Here is a 22,025-nt window from a genome sequence, read left to right on the forward strand (position 1 = left end):
CAATCTAATTTTTTAGGTAGCAGTCTTATATGATTGGTTTCCAGACATTAAGGAAAAATTGGCTCATTCCAAGACAAAAAAAATATTAAAAAAAGTTATCAAAACGGTCAATCTGTGAGAGTGTAGCTTTAAGAGATCATCATCTGTGGGAAACCCATGATCTAGTCATATATGATCTAGTCGTATAACACTTGACTGTCAACCCAGGGGTTGCAAGATTGATACCCAGCTCACCACTGAAAATACTAAGGGTTTTAGCCAGGATTTAAAAAGGACAGGGTGCTGCAAAAAAAGGGACAGGGTGCTGCAAAAGAAGGACAGAGTGCTGCAAAAGAGGGACAGGGTGCTGCAAAAGAGGGACAGGGTGCTGCAAAACTGCAAAAGAGGGACAGGGTGCTGCAAAAGGACAGGGTGGTGCAAAAGAGGGACAGGGTGGTGCAAAAGAGGGACAGGGTGCTGCAAAAGAGGGATTGGGTGCTGCAAAAGAGGGACAGGGTGCTGCAAAAGAGGGACAGGGTGCTGCAAAAGAGGGACAGGGTGCTGAAGAGGGACAGGGTGCTGCAAAAGAGGGACAGGGTGCTGAAAAAGAAGGACAGGTGCTGCAAAAGAAGGACAGGGTGCTGCAAAAGAGGGACAGGGTGCTGCAAAAGAAGGACAGGGTGCTCAGGGTAAAAAGGGCATATTGAATTGGGCTATGAAGAACTTGAACATTATGAATTTGACAGAAAATGTTAGAAATTGTGTTAGATTGAAGTAATATTAGGTTTCATCTGCAATATATGTAAAGTGTGTATGTTTTTATTACATATTAAAGTATTAAACAAGACAAACGAAATATTTGACAGTTTGTGCATTTAATTCTATGAAGGCACAAGGGTGCTGGTCTCCATGAGGGAAGATGGATGCAACTGAAAAAGGACAGGGTGCAGCATCCTTCCATATCTCTACATCTAAAACCCTATAACTCTCCTGCGAAAGGGATGTTATATAAGGGCCCTGTGTGAGTCAGTGCAATATACCAGAACTAGGTTGGTTGGCTCTTATCAGGGTTACTTCGTCTGTGCACTGCACTATGTCCTGTGTGAGTCAGTGCAATATACCAGAACTAGGTTGGTTGGCTCTTATCAGGGTTACTTTGTCTGTGCACTGCACTATGTCCTGTGTGAGTCAGTGCAATATACCAGAACTAGGTTGGTTGGCTCTTATCAGGGTTACTTTGTCTGTGCACTGCACTATGTCCTGTGTGAGTCAGTGCAATATACCAGAACTAGGTTGGTTGGCTCTTATCAGGGTTACTTCGTCTGTGCACTGCACTATGTCCTGTGTGAGTCAGTGCAATATACCAGAACTAGGTTGGTTGGCTCTTATCAGGGTTACTTTGTCTGTGCACTGCACTATGTCCTGTGTGAGTCAGTGCAATATACCAGAACTAGGTTGGTTGGCTCTTATCAGGGTTACTTTGTCTGTGCACTGCACTATGTCCTGTGTGAGTCAGTGCAATATACCAGAACTAGGTTGGTTGGCTCTTATCAGGGTTACTTCGTCTGTGCACTGCACTATGTCCTGTGTGAGTCAGTGCAATATACCAGAACTAAGTTGGTTGGCTCTTATCAGGGTTACTTCGTCTGTGCACTTTGTCTTACACTCAACCTAACAACACTAATACTCTCTCTGAGACCGAGTTGTTTTGGTGACATCATGAAATACACTGAAAATACTAACTGTCCTGCGAAAGGAATGTTAAAAAGGTGTCCTGTGTGAGTCAGTGCAATCCGTCAGAACTTGGTTGGCGAATCAGGGTTACTTCTTCAGTGCACTTACACACAACCTAACAACACTACTACTCTCTCTGGGGCCGACACCCATAGATTTTTCCAAAGACACCATAAAAAAAATGTACATCCCAATCATCAATCATTCTTACCCAGATTTACAGCTGCTCTTGAACTTGACCGTGATGTTCTCTGCGAACTGAGTGTTCATCTCAACCTTCGATGTGATTCTCTGTAATCAGAAAATATGTTTTTTTATAAATACACATATTGATATTAATTTAAATTTTCAAATTGGAAAAAAATATTGTTTGCTATAATATAAAGAGCATATTTTTTTATTAAACAGAAAGTCATGAACATTTACGAATCAATGCAATGTTTTGTTTTATCTCATGGATATACTTGATACATAATCATTCAATTACATCATATAAATACCGTCAATACACGACTGTGTATGTGACAACCTTGTGTTTTTAACAAGAGCATTGAGAGTTGAGCGCAACGCACGTCTGTTCATATCAATTGACATGCAGTATATCAGATGAAGAGTGTTCTCAATAACCACCAACTGTGTTTCAACAAAACAATATTTAGTAGCCAAGTCCTCTTGCATTTGGTTATCATATGACTTGTAAATCTCTCCATTGGTTGTAAATATGTATGTATATTCTATAATTGTGGTTCGGCATCATGCTAATTATTGAACTAACCGTCTTTTCAACCCTTGTTACAAGATTTGCTATGCATGTGATTTCATGCGAAGAATATGCATTAATTTTTCATGATTACAATATGTATTTTATATATGACCCATGTCACATCACTATGACAACGCAACATATCTCGAAGATTCACTTTAACCCTCTGCCATACCTGGTAGTTGTTCTTGATGACGGTTACAATGTTTGACGAGTCCGCGGCAAGTTTAGTTGCCTCCGATCCTTCGATATACTGCGACAGTTTGTTATACACGGGCAACTGATCTTCCGTCACAGCAAAGATAACATTCACGCTGTTCTCCCGAATCTTTGTGGATATCTGGCTCACAGATGGATAATCCTGAAAATGAAAATTACGTCTCTTGTCAAGGTTTGTATAATATTTGATTTTTTTTACTATCAAGTTTGACGATATATATATAAATATATATAATATGATGAGATAGAAAATTGAATCCATATGCCTTACTTCTTCAGAATATTTTTCAGAATATACCCCATATGCATTTCAACCTCAGAATATTTTCCAGAAGATACCCAAAATGCCTTACACCTTAAGAATATTTTCCAGAAGATACCTATGCCTTACACCTTCAGAATATTTTCCAGAATATACCTATTTCTTTCATGCTTTACGATGAAATATGGGGTTTTAACAGTGAAATAACAACAGTGAAAATATCAATTTGATATTTTCACTGCAAAATAAGGAGTGAAAATATCAATTTTCAGAACTACTTTTAAAATCCTTTGTTGTTACATGTTCTTGCCTTGGTCAAAACAGAACACTGGACTTCAGTAAATTATGTCAAAAAATGTTAAAAAAAATAAAGAAATATTTTATAAATTTAAATAAATATATAATTGGAAATTAACAACTTACCGTTTATTACCGGTTATCCCGTTTATCAAACATTTTACTGATCTTTGAAGCTGAATGTTCGAACATTTGCTTTCATTCCAAACAAATTACAGACAAAAACAACTGTTCGAACATAAATAAAATTTTATAGCATCGTTCAAATGTATTTTGAACTGTTAACCGTTGTAGTACGTAAAATGAGCTTCCTGGAGAATTCACACAACAATTTACAGATAGATCCGATATTTTTTACCCCACCCACATCTCAAAATGTGTCAACAAACTAGCGTGGCATTTACTCTTCTGCTAAAACATTTTAAAGCGAAACAGACTGGTCTCTGACAGTAAGATGACTGAATATTAACTTACTATAAAAACACGCGTATATGCAGTCTTAGTTAAACTAAGAAGAATGGTTAAAATCCAATGAGTATCCATTTGTTTTGCTAACACATTTGACCTTCCAAATTTTCATTCTATAAATAGCGGCGTAGTAATTTGGTTAAAATAAAAAGTGTTTTCATTATTTTTTGGAACATTTGTGCACTTATAATACTTCATTTTTTACTGTTCATAAAGCTTTGCAATAAAAAACGAGCGAATATTAAGCTATAAGAATGAATAGCAAAGAACTATTTCTCAGCAAACCGAAAGTAGAAAAGTTGACGGCTATAATTATGCATAAGGGGCGCCCCACGGGTAGCGGCGTAAAGCCCACCCTTTTCAAAAAAGGGGGTAATTCAGAAATAAATAAAAAACAAATAAAACTCCGAAAATAAGCATAAAAGAAACAGAAAATTTGTTTATTTCAGTGTAAGATCGTATTTAATTTCACTCGTGATCATAAAAAAACTACATTTTCACTCGTGGCTTCGCCACTCGTGAAAATATGTTTTTCTATGACACTCGTGAAATAAAATACGATCTTACACTGAAATAAACAAATATCCTCTATGCCTTACACCTTCAGAATATTTTCCAGAAGATACCTATGCCTTACACCTTCAGAATATTTTCCAGAAGATACCTATGCCTTACACCTTCAGAATATTTTCCAGAATAAACCTATGCCTTACACCTTCAGAATATTTTCCAGAATATGCCCAATATGCATTTCACCTTCAGAATATTTTCCAGAAGATGCCCAATATGCATTTCGCCTTCAGAATATTTTCCAAAAGATGCCCAATATGCATTTCGCCTTCAGAATATTTTCCAGAAGATGCCCAATATGCATTTCGCCTTCAGAATATTTTCCAGAAGATGCCCAATATGCATTTCGCCTTCAGAATATTTTCCAAAAGATGCCCCATATGCATTTCGCCTTCAGAAAATTTTCCAGAAGATGCCCAATATGCATTTCGCCTTCAGAATATTTTCCAGAAGATACCCCATATGCATTTCGCCTTCAAAATATTTTCCAGAAGACGCCCCATATGCATTTCGCCTTCAGAATATTTTCCAGAAGATACCCCATATGCATTTCGCCTTCAGAATGTTTTCCAGAAGACGCCCCATATGCATTTCGCCTTCAGAATATTTTCCAATAGTTACCCCAATGAATTACTATACCAGCCTCCAAGGTATACTGACCTGATTTTCGGCCTCGGAGTATCGGCCAGCAGGGTCCAAGTGACAGTCACCGTCATTGGGTTTCACAATACCGCCCAGCTAAAATATACATGAACACAAATACTTAATGGTTTATATGTATAGCAATAGTGCTGTTATCAATTTATCTGTATAAGGTTAAAGGTTAAAATCGGCATTATATGCTAAATTTTCATTATTTTTAATATCATAGTTACTAAAAAAAAATATTCTAATTGAAAATGGAAAAAAATGTTTGATTTAAAAATTCAAAACTTGAAAAACGTGTTTAATTCCAATTAAAAATTAAACTTATTTTCAATTTCAATTGAAAACTAAACATTTTTTTTATTAAATTGAAAATGTATTAAATTTAAACGAAAACTGGAAAAACTTGAATTCATTTAATTGAAGTTGGTCCTCAGCAGCAACTTAAGAGTACTGGTAAGAAAAGATTGATATTACATAAACATCATTATCTGGCTAAATCTCAAAATAATTCTTATCTTTTATTATCGATGTGTATGTAAATAATCGTTTTAATTCACTTAAATATTATTAATAAAACTTGAAAACATATACTTGTTTTACAAAAATAAAACATACATTTTATATAAATCTTTTACAAATTTTAAACATGTATGGGTTCAGTAATGGCTGATATGAAAAGAACGTTCTGGACTAGACACATAGTTTGGTTAATCTTGGAAGAGTTCCAAATACATTTATCTAGGCAGCCATGCATGTTACTGGTTACTAGGACATATTTCAGATAAGGTCATTGACTCAAACCATTCCATTTAGTTGTAATAATTCAAATCATTTGCATTCAATTTTATTTCTTGGACACAGTACAATTTTTTGCAACGCTTATTCAGTTTAATCAACTGTTTACTGACATGAAAATAGTAAAAATCTCCTTCGTCTCTCAGACTTAAGTGGCCTTTATACTACCTTTCCGTCACCCGCGAAATGAAACCCGGCATCTGTAGAGAACAGCAACATTTTTCGTGACTGGCTTCGCCAGCCAATTTGATCCTGTAACCATAGGCGACACAGATGGTAGAGACATGCAACATACAGAGGATTCTGGGACATGTACTGGAGTATGGGACCATGATGAGAGTATCTTGCCTCTTGGTAGGATTTCAGGTAATAAATTCATAAAACATCCAAGTCATTTCATAACTTTAGTCAAATTCCGAAAAGTATCATACTCAAAAGATGCTGACGCAAATTAGAGTTTTTGAAATAAAGGTATGAAGTTTTGATTAAAGACTAAAAATAAACCTTTTTTTACATTTTTAAGAAATTATATCAAACTGACCAATGAGATATTTAAATTAGAAAAACAGACTTAAGATAAGAAATGACCTACTATAATAAGATGTTTTATGAATACTAGCCAAGGTCTTAAATTCATACAGGATGGATATTTTCCAAGATTTCAGCATTTGCCATGAAACATTTGTTTATTTCGCAAAGTATATCAATTGTTCAGTTTACATTACTGCTTTACTATTTATTTTGCACTAAATTCAAACAAGTATGAAATCTTGGAGTACCATCTTAGTATGAATTTGGGATAACTTCTAGCAATCTTTCAGCATGCATATTGCACAAGACATTTTATAATATAACACATGTACAAAGCAGAGGTTAGAAAATAGCACATGAGTGTGACCTTGACATGAGTGTAAACATGATTTGCTCTTATATTAGACAAGAATTCTAGGGATTCATTTGTAAAAATGTCTATATAATGTCATAGGTCATGTTGAAAGGACAGACTATTTATGACAGTTTCTCAGCTATCAAGGTCAACAGTCATGGTCAAGGGGAGAATTATTTAGCTTATGCCTCGGGTCAATAATGATTTTTGGTCCGTATGACAGCATGTTTCACAGCTCATAAGTAAATTATTGTATTAAATCAGAACTTCTATGCTTTAGTAAATTGCATGGCAAAAATCCACATGTGTTAAAGGACTATGTCGAGGTCACATAAACATGTGCCATATAGAACCATGTTTTTCAGAACACACAAAGCAAGTATAGGAGTTTCATAAGCGCTGAAAAGGAAATGCATAACAGCAGTTGATAGAAAATATGTTTCATCAAAAATATTTGAGTACTTGAAAATTTAATGAACATAACAACCATTTCAGACCATTTTCTGTCACTTAAACTATCATTCAAGACTTTTGTGTGGTGTTCTTTGCTTGAATTTTTCATCATTTGATAAAAAAATGTGATTTTTTTACATATTTTCTACCTTACTGTAGCAGTATATTAGACTGGCAAGTAAAAGCTATAACAGTGGCCAACAATGACACAAACATTTCAAGAAAAAGCAACATCGATCTGGAGCACATCTCATCAGTTATCTGCAACCTTACAAATTTTCTCATGACATAAACTGGGCTAAAATTCAAATGATTTCTTAATCAAATCGAGTGAATTCTGAGTTAACACAATCCATAATAATTATGTTTAAATGTGAAGTGACCTCAAGTGAATCAAGCAAGTTTAAGATGCAGTCTACTCATTCTTTCACCATAATTAATAAAATTGCTAGATCGGCAATTCAAGATATCACAAATACCAGATACTCAAAATAATATTCAAACAATAAATACAATCAAATATGAATTTCATAAATTTCAAGTACCTAAATGTGGCTGTCAATGGCTTGGAGCAAGACAGACTTAACTCTTTCAATTTGTTCATAGATTTATATCTAACAGTAAGATTAAATAGTTTCTGAAAGTACTGGTAGTAACTTAGTTATGCCCAATAAACGCCTTAAGATGTTCTAGCAAGGTTTCTATAGGAGTGGGTAATCTTGCAAGCACATTTCAGGGTTATACACATTCTCATTCTTCTGTGAGATCATGGCTTCTGGTACTAACTACATTAAATTGTTATTAGATATCTTTTGCTTTGCATCATTTTCTGTTGTTGTTTTTTTTCATGTATGCAACTTTGGTTATACCAATAAAATCAAACAATCATTGAAAGTTACAAGTATAAGACAGAAAAAATCTCTATTTATACTAGCGGTATTGAAGTTGTTTAGTTGCAAGCTACATACAAACGATCGAATAAAACACTGAGATGTGAACAAAACACTTGCTTTGGTGTATCTCGGATAAACCAGAAACAAATGATTTCACAGAAGCATTTATCAGCATTGGTAAATGTTCAACATGACAGCATAATTGAGGACATTCTAGTGTACATAATAATCAGATACACTCTGGCCAGATCAGTGTGAACAAGCTTTGTCCATAGTTAAGTGACCATTGGTGTAATAAGATACACTTTGGCCAGATCAGTGTGAACAAGCATTGTCCATAGTAAAGTGACCATTGGTGTAAAAAGATTCACTTTGGCCAGATCAGTGTGAACAAGCTTTGTCCTGAGTTAAGTGACCATTGGTGTAGGTAGGTTCAAGCACATTCTGGTATACATATCAACGAGGTTAACTTCTGGTCAAACAAATGTGAATAAAGCTTTGTCCTCAGTAAAATGGCCAGTGGTGTAGAGTTTAAAGTAAAAGCAAGAATTATTGTGTATAGTCATATTATACACCTATGGTCACTGGATGATGGCCAAACAAATGTAAATAAAGCTTTGTCCTCAGTAAAATGGCCAGTGGTGTAGAATTTAGAGTAGAAGCGAGCATTCTTGTGTATAGTTAGTGCTATACACCTCTGGTCACAAGAGTGTGAGCAAACTGTCCTCAGTTAAACGACCAGTGGTGTAAGAAGAATCAAGCACATTCGTGTTTAGATGCTGGAATAATTTTGGGGCACAAGACACAAGGCATTCCGGTACATGGGTCTTTGGGCTTAAACAGACCTTTCCATCACCAGCAAAATGAAAGCCCGCATCAGTTGAAAATAGAAGCAGCTTTCTGGACACATTGCGCCAACCTATGTTTTCCTACATATGGTGAAAATGTAAATGTATTGTAAGCTTCAACTAATGAGATCAACACAGCCACATAGTATCATACATAGGCTGCACTGCAAAGTTCAAAGTGTCATTATTTCCACAAAACTATCAGATAATAAAATTGAAAAGCGTGTGCAAAGCTGAAAGTAAAAAGTGAGTACTGGTAAAAACATAAAATAATGAATAAAAGGACACAAATATAAGTTCATACAATTAAACTGCCATTATATGGAAAATGTTTTTACTCATATTTTATAATTTACCCAGATACATCAAAGGACTGTGACAATTTTACCAAATTGACACTGATTAAAAATGGCACAATATTTAGGGATAGCTATTACAAATAAGAACAAAAATCCAATTTTTGACTAAGGGTTTTTACTTAATCAAGTCTTCGTCAGGTAAACAGTAGAATAGAGACAGTCATGATATTTACCATTTCAGAGGAAAATAGGAACCAAAACAATAGAAATCGTACCTTGCACTGAACAGCTTGCATGATAGCATCGAAGCCTCCTTCTGGGGCGTCAAGGTTACCAGACACACGTGCTTTCTTCACATATTCCTATAACATGCATATGACAAAAGTGTAAAGAAGATTATAATGTATACATTCATGAAATCAACTGATTTTGCTGTGATGTTTAAGCTCATACTATCAATGAACATGAAAAATTTGCGTATAGGCCATGAATGCTTGTAATCAAAACTTAAGCTGCACTCTCAAAGATATGGACCGTTTTGACACTTTTTTTTATTTTTTTTAAGAATGAGCAAAATTTTGCATAAAGGTCTGGAAACCAGTGAAATAAGACTGCTGACAAAAGATCAGATCGCAGCTTTTCATTTTATGTTCAAAAATTTGTTTTATGCTGAAAAACTCATTATTCTTAAAGCATTTTATCCATAAAACTTCAATTTTCGACGCAATTGTTAAAATCTTTGATCTGATTTTATACGCCCATCTTACGATGGCCGCATTATGGGAACACCCATGGCGGGCGGGCGGCGGGCGGGCAGGTGTCTCCACAATGTTGTCCGCTCTCTAACTTGAACATTTCTCATCCAATTTCCACCAAACTTCATGAAAGTGTTTGTTGGTGAAATATCTAGGTCAAGTTCGATAACCAGCCAAATCGCTTTAGGCACTCCAGAGTTATGGCCCCCTGAATTTGTCAAAATTGGCCATTTTAGCTTTGTCCGCTCTCTAACTTGATCATTTCTCATCCAATTTCCACCAAACTTCATGAAAGTGTTTGTTGGTGAAATATCTCGGTCAAGTTCAATAACCAGCCAAATCGCTTTAGGCACTCCAGAGTTATGGCCCCCTGAATTTGTCAAAATTGGCCATTTTAGCTTTGTCCGCTCTCTAACTTGAACATTTCTCATCCAATTTCCACCAAACTTCATGAAAGTGTTTGTTGGTGAAATATCTAGGTATCACCAGTATTATAACACTGGTTCTAAGAGATTTACGCAAAATATGGTTCATTACAAGACAAAAAATAAAAAATGTTGTCGAAATGGTCAATCTGTGAGAGTGCAGCATTAATGTGATAAGCCAGAGTGGTAAGTATGAGTTCAAATGGTGATTTTGAGATAAACCATGAGTCCATACTTTTTATTTTATATAAAAAATTGAAAAATCGATGAGTCACAAATCAAAAGTTTGAGTCTAGAGATTAAACAAATGTAAATTAGTGAGAATCTTTAAGGTTTGTGACATGCAAAATGAGGAAAGTATGGGATATAAAGCATGACAAGATGGATGCAAAACAGACATGAAGATACATAAACAAAACACTGTCATATAACAAAGGAAATGATAGGGTGATACAAAAACGAGGCATGACGGTGTTCAACGTTTTCTGAAATGAAAGTGAAAAATGAGTTAGACTGTCCATCTTATTCTATTGTTGAGGATCTTGGATGTAAACAGAACATAAGGGAAGAGCAACTGTGGAAGTCGAGAAATTTATCATTTGGACATTCGCATCAACAAGTCTGTATGGATTATTTTTGCTCTATTAATCTTGAATAGTAACATCATCTTTTTTCATTGTTATTTATATAATTATCCATCTTTATATAACACAAAAATGTATTTGTTGAGAAAAAATAAGCAACATATATGTTATTAAATGACCGTAAATAAGCATGGCACATTTTGGAACAATGGAAGAAAACATCGATGTTTTAGTGCTGTTGTATGGATTTTACTCATGTCGCGAATGGATTAATTTATTCAACAACTTTACATAATGTTATTTTATTGCATAATTCACTTTATTTTGTATCATTAGTGATATAAGTAACATTTAATAGGCGTTTTTGATCATTGATGATGTTTATGTTGACAATTGAAAATGAGAGGCGTAGAATCGCGTATCTATAGGGTTATCGATAGAGCGTAGAATAGCGTATGTATGAGGCTATCGATAGAGGAGTAGAAAAGCGTATCTATCAGGCTATCAATAGAGGAGTAGAATGGCGTATGTATCAGGGAAAGGGTTAATTAAAGTAACAAGACCTGGCCCAAATTTCGCAAAAATACTCATGTCAAATCTCAAAGCATAATATGATTGTATGTCTTTTATACTTCTTTTAAAAAAATAAATCATAAAACGTGTTGATAAAAGATTTTGACAATATTTCAAAGAAAACCATTTCTAGAGCAAAATAATAAAGTTGAAGATTTAAAAAAAGTCAGCTTGGTTCCATTTGTGGCATTTATACAGATTAATGTAGTTATGACAAAGGTCCTGTAAAGAAAGCACACTAGTTCAGATTTGGTATAATTTGTGTGATATTCCCCTTAATTATTATAAGAGTTCTGAAACTTTTCAAGAAAATTGTCCGCATGAAAATCTTGATAAACTATTCTTTATATTTAGAAATCATGATTACATAAATTATGTAACTTTGTTAACTGAAATAAGATACTTAAGCTAGTTGTGCTTCAGTGTTAAAATTTTGAGCAAGTTTTACAAACGCCTTAGAAGGGCACATGGGCATAAGGGCATGTGTTTATTTATATTTTCGGCAAAGTGTTTTGGGGTGCTTTAGTCCCCCTAAAAGGGGTCAAAGGGTATGACAAATAAAATATAAATTTTATTATTTTTTGGTCCCCAAAGACATTAGATACGGTGAAATTTTTGCCAATCAACGGACAAATTTTAGTTAGTTTGATGGACAGTCTAAGATGCGTGAGTGAATAAAACATAAGAAGTGCTGGTACCTCAAACAAGTCAGTGTTAGTGTCAAGTCGCAGTTGGTTCTTAAAGCTATACGGGGGCTCACAGCCGAGACACGGTTCTTGAAGCCTGCAAACAAGAACATGCGGTGTACACATAACACAGAGACAAAGGACAACGGCTGTTTGGCTGGGGGGGGGGGGGGGGGGGGGGGGGGGGGGGGGGGGGGATAAAAATGGGCAGCATGGAGGGAAGGCCTTGAAGCCTGAAAACAAGAACATGCGTTGTACACATAAGACAGAGACAAAGGACAAAGGCTGTTTGGCTGGGGGTGGGGATAGGGAAGGACAGCATGGAAGGTGGGGCTCTTGAAACCTGAAAACAAAGACATGCGGTGTACACATAAGACAGAGACAAAGGACAAAGGCTGTTTGGCTGGGGGTGGGGATAGGGAAGGACAGCATGGAAGGTGGGGCTCTTGAAACCTGCCAACAAAGACATGCGGTGTACACATAAGACAGAGACAAAGGACAAAGGCTGTTTGGCTGGGGGTGGGGATAGGGAAGGACAGCATGGAAGGTGGAGCTCTTGAAACCTGCAAACAAAGACATGCGGTGTACACATAAGACAGAGGACAAAGGCTGTTTGGCTGGGGGGGGGGGGGGGGGGGGGGGGGGGGGGGGGTAGGGATAGGGAAGGACGGCATGGAAGGCAAGACCCTTGAAACCTGCAAACAAGGACATACAGTGTATAGGTGAGACAGACAAGGGACAGGTTGTTTGGGGATTGTCATTGAAGTGAGGATGGAGAGTTGTTTTTTATAAGTGTAATCATGCTGTGTACATGTCAGACAAAGCGGCCAAGATTGTTTCAAGGGGGTAGACTTGGGCAACATGGCAGCGAACAGCTGGGGATTAGAAGGAGGTTACATTTATATGTTACAAAGAACAAAAGCTTCTTTTTTGCTGTGTGTGTTCAAGAGGGAAGAGGGTGGAAGAAATATTTGTGTACATGCTTCTGATGATGCAAGTCTCTGCAGCCTTCAAAAAGAAGACAGAAGTACGTTTGGGGTGTTACAGAACAGGAAACAGTGGGGTAGATGACATGTGTCCATGTGTGTGTGTGTGTGTGTGTAAGTGCTCTTCAAGTGGTGGCTAAGGTTTCTGAAGCTTTGTATTTCACACATGACTCAGAGTGGCAACTGGAATTGTTTGTACATGTATGTGTATAGTAGGACAACGGAGGGTGTGGGAAGCAGTGGTTGCGGGGGAGGCAGTGGGAGTGAAAGGGTGGGGGTCAAGGGACTCCAGTGTGGGTGAGTGTACACCCACGCCTACCTCAAACAAGTCTGTGTTTGTATCTAGACGTAGTTGGTTCTTGAAGCTGTAGGGTGGCTCACAACCCGGACAAGGCTCCACTAGTCTGTGCATAGCATATACATTTTACACTACAGCTATCTATGTAAAAGGTCAATGTTATGTAAATGTATGTAATTTTATGTAAATATTTCACTTTTCTGCAGTACAAAGCTGATAAGGGTAAATACCCCAAACTTATAACAGTGTAACAGTAACCAATAGTTTAAGTGAACAATGTTAATATGAAACTAATATACAGTGATGTGTCATCATTTCTTACGGTTATTTAATTTCCTCAAATGATATGATAACCTCACTTGAATGCATGTATATTAGTTATTGTTTTCGTTTTTTTCATTAATACAACTATAAATGACCAATAAACTAAGTCCATATTTGAGATATGCCATTTGTACAATCACAATTGCTATTTTTTTTACAATAATCGCAGTTATTTTTTTCAGTCTTTTTTTATAATATCTCAAGATTCCTGTCTGTTTGCCCGTACATACTTGGAAGGAACCGTTGAAACATAAGGCATCACCACCTTGTCCACGAACGAGCCGAAACCAAGACGAAAATTCTTGGTAATGTTGGACATCTCCGCAGCTGGAAGGTTAAATTCACATACTGTATACTGGTATATACTATAATTATTCGAGATCCTCTTTTACTCACGTAAATGTTTTGGGCGAGCTTCAGAGTTATCATAAAGTATGCAACTTGGACATTCGTGAACTGATCCATTAGTGAAAATCCCAAATATTAAACCTATGCAAAATGTACCCAACCTACAGTAATAAAAAATATTGCCTGAATGCGGGGCTAAAAACATTAATGCAAATGAGTTTTAGTTGAACAAGCGCACCAAGTTTGAATATGTGCACCAAGTTTGCATAATTATGCAGATGACATGAAGGATATATGACAATATCTCAATATTATTTTTTGGAAAACAGACTACCGTAAATGACTGGGTATAAGACGATAGGGGGTATTAGACGCAGGGGAAAAAACTGTGAAAAATCCGAGAAAAAAACTTTTAATCTATGTTTTTGGTTAAAAGACGCATAGAAAAAATGTCAAAATCGTCCGGCATTTTCAGCCACCATGTTTGTTGACAGTGACAAATATTTTTTTTTCGTGAAAATGGCGATGGTTATCTTTAAAACCATAAAACCATACTGTCGAGAATGAAAAGCTATGTTATGCAAAAAATATTTTGACAGTGCCCAACTTTGCTTTTTTATATGTAAGTTTGATTATTGTTTAATTCAATTTATTATTCAAAATAACATTGAATACAGTAATTCACAAGAGTTCGGACACCATAAATTAATTTTTTTTTCGCTCTCAGAATACATAGAAAATTATCATTTTTACGTTTTATTTACATGTTTGTTTAACCTGCCTTTTTTCTTCATGTTTGCTTTTTTACCACTTATTAATTTATCCGTAGTAATCAATGGTCATAAACTTATTTATTACGCCTATAAGTGTAAATCCTTCATGAAGTTAATTAAAACACCATGCACTGAACTGAATAAACACATTCTATCGGCTTCAGATCAAAGAGTCACACTGTGTGACGTCACATAACTTACAGTTATACCCACGAGGATCTCGTGGAGAGCATAGACATTGCTATGCAGGATTAATGTATAACTGTACGATTATTGCTTCATATAGTCTATAAGTGTGGTACAAGTTTGAAAGCTTATTGGCAGATCGTTTTACAAACATGCCATGTCGATGTTTTCTTAATCCCTTGATTGCCCTTGTTGTTTGTTTAATCCTCAAATAAATATATCACACTTCCTTTTCAACAGGCAATACATCGTTTAGGATGGGTAGTAACTAATTAAATTGTCACAGTGGTGTATACGGTTAGGTAATCTAGCCAGGCATTGTAAAGATAAAAATCAATAATCTTCGTCTGTCAAACTTGGTAACTATGAAAGTTATGATTGATGTCCTTTGGGTGTCCGAAAATTAGGTACGCAACATAAATTATTTTGGGAAACAATTATGGGTGTCCAAATATTTAGAGTGTCCGAACTCTTAGGTGAATTACGGTAACATTAATCGAAAAATATTTTTTGTTGAAATTATAAACGTCTTACGATATACCGTATCCCGATCTTCAACTGCCGTTTTAACCCGTATATACTCGATCAATATGACGCGAGTAACATCCCTTTCTACATAAATCTAAACAAACTCTCGGCTTAAAAATTGACCTCAGAAAAAAAGTTCCAAAAATTGTTACTGGGTATTATACGCAGGCATTTTTTTGCATCAAAATCTGAGGGAAAAAAGTGCGTCTAATACCCAGTCATTTACGGTAGTTAAAGTCAGTTCCTACTTTAAATAATTATCATATCGCAAATGGCAGTTAAAAATGATATTTTAAGAGTCTTTGCCATGTGCAATTTTACTACAATTGCCATTGTTTTTATTTTCGAAGAATTTATGTCTAGTGCCTCTCCATAAATTCATAAGGAAATAAAGGTCTACAGGAAGTTTTCTTATTGTCGCAATTCTAAGTTACAGTACACTCAACGAGTTAGACCCACTTTCCTCGCTCACTCCGAGGGATCAAGTCCATGATCGCAGGTTTCCTCCGAGGGTAAAACTGTTGCCCTCGTAAAAATCCCCCCCCCCCCCGAGTTCCTTCGAGTGGCTGGCTTACCGCCAAGTTTAATATGAACCATAGCGTTGAGAATCATCCGATTTTATAGTGCGGGGGAACTCCGAGTCTAATCAGATAAGCAAGAAATCATTCTTGTTTAGAAGTTATTTATTTTCATGCTTATGCACATTGTTAAGCGTAAAAGATTCTTACATGTACCAACGTTTAATTTTTAAACGCCAATTGAATATTGTCTTGAATAATAACCATTGAATCATTAATGTATTGCCACTATTTTATTGCATCATAAAGCAGCCAACTATTTACACGATTCTGAACCATGACTTCTTACGTCAAGCGCGTGATCAATACAATGTAGAATATACTATTTATTATTGGTGGTTAAAAATAGCTATGACGTTTAATGGAATTTTCCACAGAAAACGAGACAAGAAGGCCTTCAAAACCATGCGCTGTGAACTTTGAACGCGTGTTTGACCTCCTGATTTTCCGAAAATGTGTAACCTAGAATTTCTCGGATGAAATGTGTTTATCATTACCTTAGCAAAAACACGTTTATAAGATGCATGTGCAACTAGTGAAATACATCTGCATTCTTGTGGTAAGCTAATTTCATGCAAAACGGGCAGAGGAAAAAAAAAAATAGCAATTTACTGGAGCCGTGGTAATCGGTTGAAAATTTTAATAAAATTAAATAACTTTAGCGTAGATTCTTATCAAGTGTCCGCAGAGTTTCGCAGAGTTAACCCCTCCGAGGAACGCCGAGTTCGTTATTCTTCGGTCGACTGATCTTCTCCGAGTGCCTTAAATTCAAACTCCGAGGAACGCGGACAGTCGATAAAATCATTGTGTTGGCCGCGATAGCAAAACTCCGCGGAGGGAAACGGAAAGTGGGTCTAACTCGTTGAGTGTACTGTATATGAGTTAATAATATAGTCAAGGATCTGATTTTCAAGCGTTACCACTGTAGATAGAACTAACCAACCTTCTGTACATACAATTGTTACTGCTGTAGATAGAACTAACCAGCCTTCTGTACATTCAATTGTTACCACTGTAGATAGAACTAACCAGCCTTCTGTACATTCAATTGTTACCACTATAGATAGAACTAACCAGCAGTCTGACCATTCAATTGTTACCACTGTAGATAGAACTAACCAGCCTTCTGTACATTCAATTGTTACCACTATAGATAGAACTAACCAGCAGTCTGACCATTCAATTGTTACCACTGTAGATAGAACTAACCAGCCTTCTGTACATTCAATTTTTATCACCGTAGCAAGAACTTACCAGCTTTCTGAACATTCAATTGTTACCACTGTAGCTAGAACTAACCAGCAACCTACTGAAATAGAACTAACCAGTCTGTATTTGTCACTGTTACAACTGTAATTAGATCTTACCAATCTTATTTCCGAGAGAAGCAAGGTTGTCTTTGTCATCCTTCATAGAGTTCGACAAATCCATAAGGTAGTAGAGGTCTACAGGGTAGTTTTCAGCTAGACGGAAGGTCAGTGTCAACGTCTCCGGAGTATCTGAAATATGGAGCAGAAAGCATTCAAGGAGGGTTTTAACTAATCTAATGGACTTCAGTATGTCTCCTGTGCTCTATTTCATCAAATTGTATGAAAGTTGTGGAATTTGCATATTTCACACTAGAACCTTTTCAGTTCCATGTATTTGTTTTTCACAGTGCACAAAACATTTTTAAGATAGTAAAACCCTAATAACCTTCTACCATGAAACCCTTAAGGATTTAAAGTCCTGTGCTTAACAACATAGGCTAAACCATTAAAATAGAAGAGTTTCAAGTGGAGGATTTCATTAGGGTGTGCTACCTTAGGTAACAAGCAATATGAAAATCTTGTTAAATTCCAGTGAAATTAACACACCAAACAGGCATAAAAATTATAAATTCAATAGTAAAGAAGCCACCCACTTGGTCGTATCTTGATGTTAATAGACTGTGGCTGTATTTGGACGGCATCTCCGACTCTCTGGCCATCCTGAACAGGGTCATCCTAGAAATATATATGTTAACATATAAACGTTTGTTCTCTATATTAAACATTTATACATTAACTAGCAAGGAAGTTGCTTCAGAGCTTTATTTTGTACATAAATAACTGCTCTAAATGCAAGAGGCTATGGTTTGACTCCAGTAAAAAGAACATGGTAATTGTACTGTTAAAAGATTTGTAATTACAGAAGTCAAAGTTTATAATAATTGCTGAGAGAAATAAACAATTTAAGTGAATTGATGTCTGATTAACAAGCACAATAATTAATTTAATAATGGCATATGACTGGTGATAAAAATCAGTTGAGGTTTTATGCAAATAAACGTTGTGACCAAGTTTGGTAAAAATGGATTAGAAATGCCTAAGTAAGGTACATGTAGCAGACTACGTAAATTTCATAGAATTAAGACAATCCAAGGTCATAACTTAAGAATGAATAGCGTCACCAGACTGTTCATCAATTTTGGTCAAGATATTATAATGATAATCAACATTGTGACCAGGTTTGGGAGGGCTGGATATTTGTTGGAGAGCGTTCATGAAAATGGGTCCACACAGATGACAACATTGAAGGATAATATCTCATATTAGGGTTTTAGCTAAAGGGTAATGAGAGAGGGCTGCACCCTGTCCTTTTTGGTGGCACTCTTCAGCCCTCATGGAGACCAGAATGGGCACCCTCATAACTTCAATGAATTAAATGCTTAATAAAATCAAATGTTTTATTTGTTTTGATTAAAACTTGAAATGTTATCATGAATACAAACAAACATTACATATTTGGTAGTTGAAACCTAACATTACATGAAAAAAAAACACACTAAAAACCACTTTCTATGAAAATTGTATAGCTTTCATTATTCACTGCCCTTTTGTCCCTCAGCACCCTGTCCCTTTTCTGCAGTGCCCTGACAATTTTAAAACCTGGCTAAAACCCTAAAGATGTACTATATGTCTGCCATTGTGACATAAAAACAATACCTTAAGGAACGTAAGCTTATTTTGTGGGTTTGAAATATTGGCCGCTGAGCATCCTTCTTCCTTAAAGTTGGTGAGGAGGTCACATCTGTCCTTGTATGTGTTATCGTACCCCGTGTCCGCGCACCAGCCGCATTTCGGCGATATCGCTATACACTCCCCACATGACTTTGCCACCACACAGGGATTGCTTACTTGCTCGCTCACTGAAAACAGAGAAAATATATGTTTAACAAGATGATAAGACCAGAAATGGCTACAGATTGAAAAAATCAATCCTGCAAATCCTGTAAATTTATTGCCAGTATGAGGGACTCAGGCAAAAAACTGTGTAAAAAGGCTAAGAACCCTAATGAAATTTGTGTTAAAGACATTAATATGCATTCACCAAATTCAATCTAAATGTTATCAACTATAGAGATGTCTCCATAAAGTACTGTACAGTGTAAATATGGCTAATAAGAAACAGAAGGTTTCTTTTAATCTGTTAGTACACAAAAGATGACTCTGGTTTTAGCTCAAGAGTTATGGAGAGGTACTGCAACTGCGCTTTTTCTTGAAGCACCCTTCGGCCCTTATGGAGACCTGCATGGGCACCCTTCTGCCTTTATCGAGTTTAATGCTTCAGATCATCAAACAATTATTTTGCTTTAAAAAAACTTAAATTATGATTATAAGTTCGAACAACATTGACAGTTACAAACTTATATTACTAAAAAGCACAATTCCTAAAATTTTCTGTGAAATTCATCATGTTCAAATTGTTCACAGCCTGACAAAATGTGCCCTTTCCTCCCTTAGAACCCTGTCCCTTTTCTGCAGCACCCTGTACTTTTCAAAACCAGGCTAAAACCCTTATAACATTTTTTGTAACTAGAGTTACTAGACATTTAACAGACCTCACCACCCATCTTTAATTGCATTGTAATTAATACACTAATTTTGCTATGATACTGCATATTACAGTCAATCACAAAGACAATGACTGTCTGGTATCTGGTAAGAAGAAGTTATGCATTGTAATCTTTATATTTGATATAACACTGCCAGGGTTACCTGGAGAGAAAAAGAAAATTATTCAAGCTCAATGAGAAATCTTAGGAGTGAGAGTATTTCTCATTGCGTACCAGATTTCTCAGTTTCCATTGTCTGAAGCCAACAATTTATAAGTATTCATCTTTATATTTCTCATTAAGGTGACTTTATTTGCAATAAGGCCACACTGGTAAGGAAGGCAGGCTTTTTTTATAAGGCTTTATGTAAGAATGATGTTGTCACCATTGGTGAATGGTGTGAAAGTAATAATCAGTAATCAGTATTTATCCAAAATTATTAAGCTTTTTAAACTACATATTAAAACAAGCACACACCAAAAAAATCATCCAAAAGACTATAATAACTATTTTCGTAGGTTATCATTCAGCCTAAAGGCAGTAGCGGTCCGAGAAATAGATGGTGAATTTTTTAATAATATTTACTTTTATATATATATATATATATATATTATATATATATTTTGATTTTATTATATTATTATATTATTTTATTCTTTTTTAAATATCATATTTAATGACATAAACTTTTGGTTAATGTGAAAGTTGTAATACTTTTCCATTAAATTTTATCATACAATTACGCCTTGTACAGGATCTAACTACTTGGAAATTGTACATCAAGGTACATAACACCATCTTCATGTAATAGTAAATAGCTGAACACAATACTGCTCTTTGTTTCCCAAACCTCTGTACATGATGCATCTTGAAAATAGGACATTAGGACTTACTGTGTAATAGAATAAATCAACCTTTCACCTAATGTTTTATGAAAATAATATTAAGAAGGGAATTGCTTCAAGACAAAGCAGTCAGACTTTCAGTGAAGCATAATGGACAGGCATGGTGAGACAGCTGATATGCCCATCTGGCTGTCAATGAGCCATCTCAAAGTATATATATTCACACTAGCCAGTAGCCACTGTTTTGGATAAAGTTGGCATCATTAGGAATGTTTTTTGTTTTCCTAAATTATAATATGAAGCATTTTCGACATCAATGCAAATCACCTCTATAATCAAGTCGTTAATTTGTAAAGCACATTAATAAAGCCAGAAATTCAAATCTCACCCACTACAAATAGTTGACTTCAAGTACATACATTTATAATCTATTTCAGTTTACTTTTTGGGTTAATATAATGCTGAACAGTGATGTGATACCCCTATCAAGTTGCATTACAATCCAGGTTATTTCTCCCTAGGAAGTCCCAACAAACTGGCTTAAAGCTGCACTCTCACAGATTGAGTGTTGGCATTATTTTTCTTTTGTCTAAGAATCAGCTGGTTTTGGTAGCACAGCCTTCAATTAAGTCATATACATGTAAGATAACTCACAAAAGAACAGATCTCAGTTGTTTGAAAAACTGCCAAAAAAAAATCATTATTCATAAGGCATTAGTAACGCTTTTCGCCATGAATCATAAATTTTCGAACGTAAAGATGACTTGTTTCACTGGTTTTCAAACATTTACCCGGTACGCAAAAATTGGCTCTTTCCAAGACAAAATATAAATAAGTTGTCAAAACGGTTAATCTGTAAGAGAACAGCTTTAAGAAAAAAACTTGAAAGTTCAACTGTTTGTCAAAGCTTGATGCAAGAAAGCTTAGATTCTAAGGCCACAACTTATAGTTTTTGTTAGGCATTACCGGATACAATTTTAAGTATGGGTATGCCAGTAGGCTTATATTTTACCTCTGTATCCTTTATTTTGTTATGAAATAAAATTAATATTAATATGACTGCCAGAGACGCTTAAAAACTTCTGGGTTTCAAGCTCTTTGTGAGTCAAAAATAGTTAAGTCAAATCTCAATTGCAATAAAATTTACCTACAAAAAGCATATAATT

The 22,025-nt window shown here is 35.6% G+C and overlaps 1 protein-coding gene across 10 annotated transcripts in view; it reads right to left on the minus strand.

The window, feature by feature from the left end:
- The window catches only part of LOC128232290 (integrin beta-PS-like), a 45,515-nt gene that overhangs the window by 17,863 nt on the left and 5,627 nt on the right, over positions 1 to 22,025 (minus strand). For 5 of the 10 annotated variants that reach the window (XM_052946051.1, XM_052946381.1, XM_052945970.1 and 2 more), the window contains exons 3-12: positions 19,125 to 19,327; positions 18,062 to 18,143; positions 17,526 to 17,657; positions 13,976 to 14,072; positions 12,150 to 12,234; positions 9,390 to 9,476; positions 8,813 to 8,896; positions 4,953 to 5,030; positions 2,652 to 2,837; positions 1,925 to 2,004 (exon numbers count right to left, since the gene is read on the minus strand). In XM_052946051.1, the coding sequence (XP_052802011.1) occupies positions 1,925 to 2,004; positions 2,652 to 2,837; positions 4,953 to 5,030; positions 8,813 to 8,896; positions 9,390 to 9,476; positions 12,150 to 12,234; positions 13,976 to 14,072; positions 17,526 to 17,657; positions 18,062 to 18,143; positions 19,125 to 19,327 (1,114 nt within the window). Of the gene's footprint in view, positions 1 to 1,924; positions 2,005 to 2,651; positions 2,838 to 4,952; positions 5,031 to 5,903; positions 5,988 to 8,812; positions 8,897 to 9,389; positions 9,477 to 12,149; positions 12,235 to 13,442; positions 13,528 to 13,975; positions 14,073 to 17,525; positions 17,658 to 18,061; positions 18,144 to 19,124; positions 19,328 to 22,025 lie in introns of all 10 variants that reach the window. The other 5 variants (XM_052946534.1, XM_052945810.1, XM_052946458.1 and 2 more) reach the window with 3 other exon arrangements.

Source organism: Mya arenaria, chromosome 1 (genome assembly GCF_026914265.1).
Source record: "Mya arenaria isolate MELC-2E11 chromosome 1, ASM2691426v1".
Taxonomy (NCBI): domain Eukaryota; kingdom Metazoa; phylum Mollusca; class Bivalvia; order Myida; family Myidae; genus Mya; species Mya arenaria.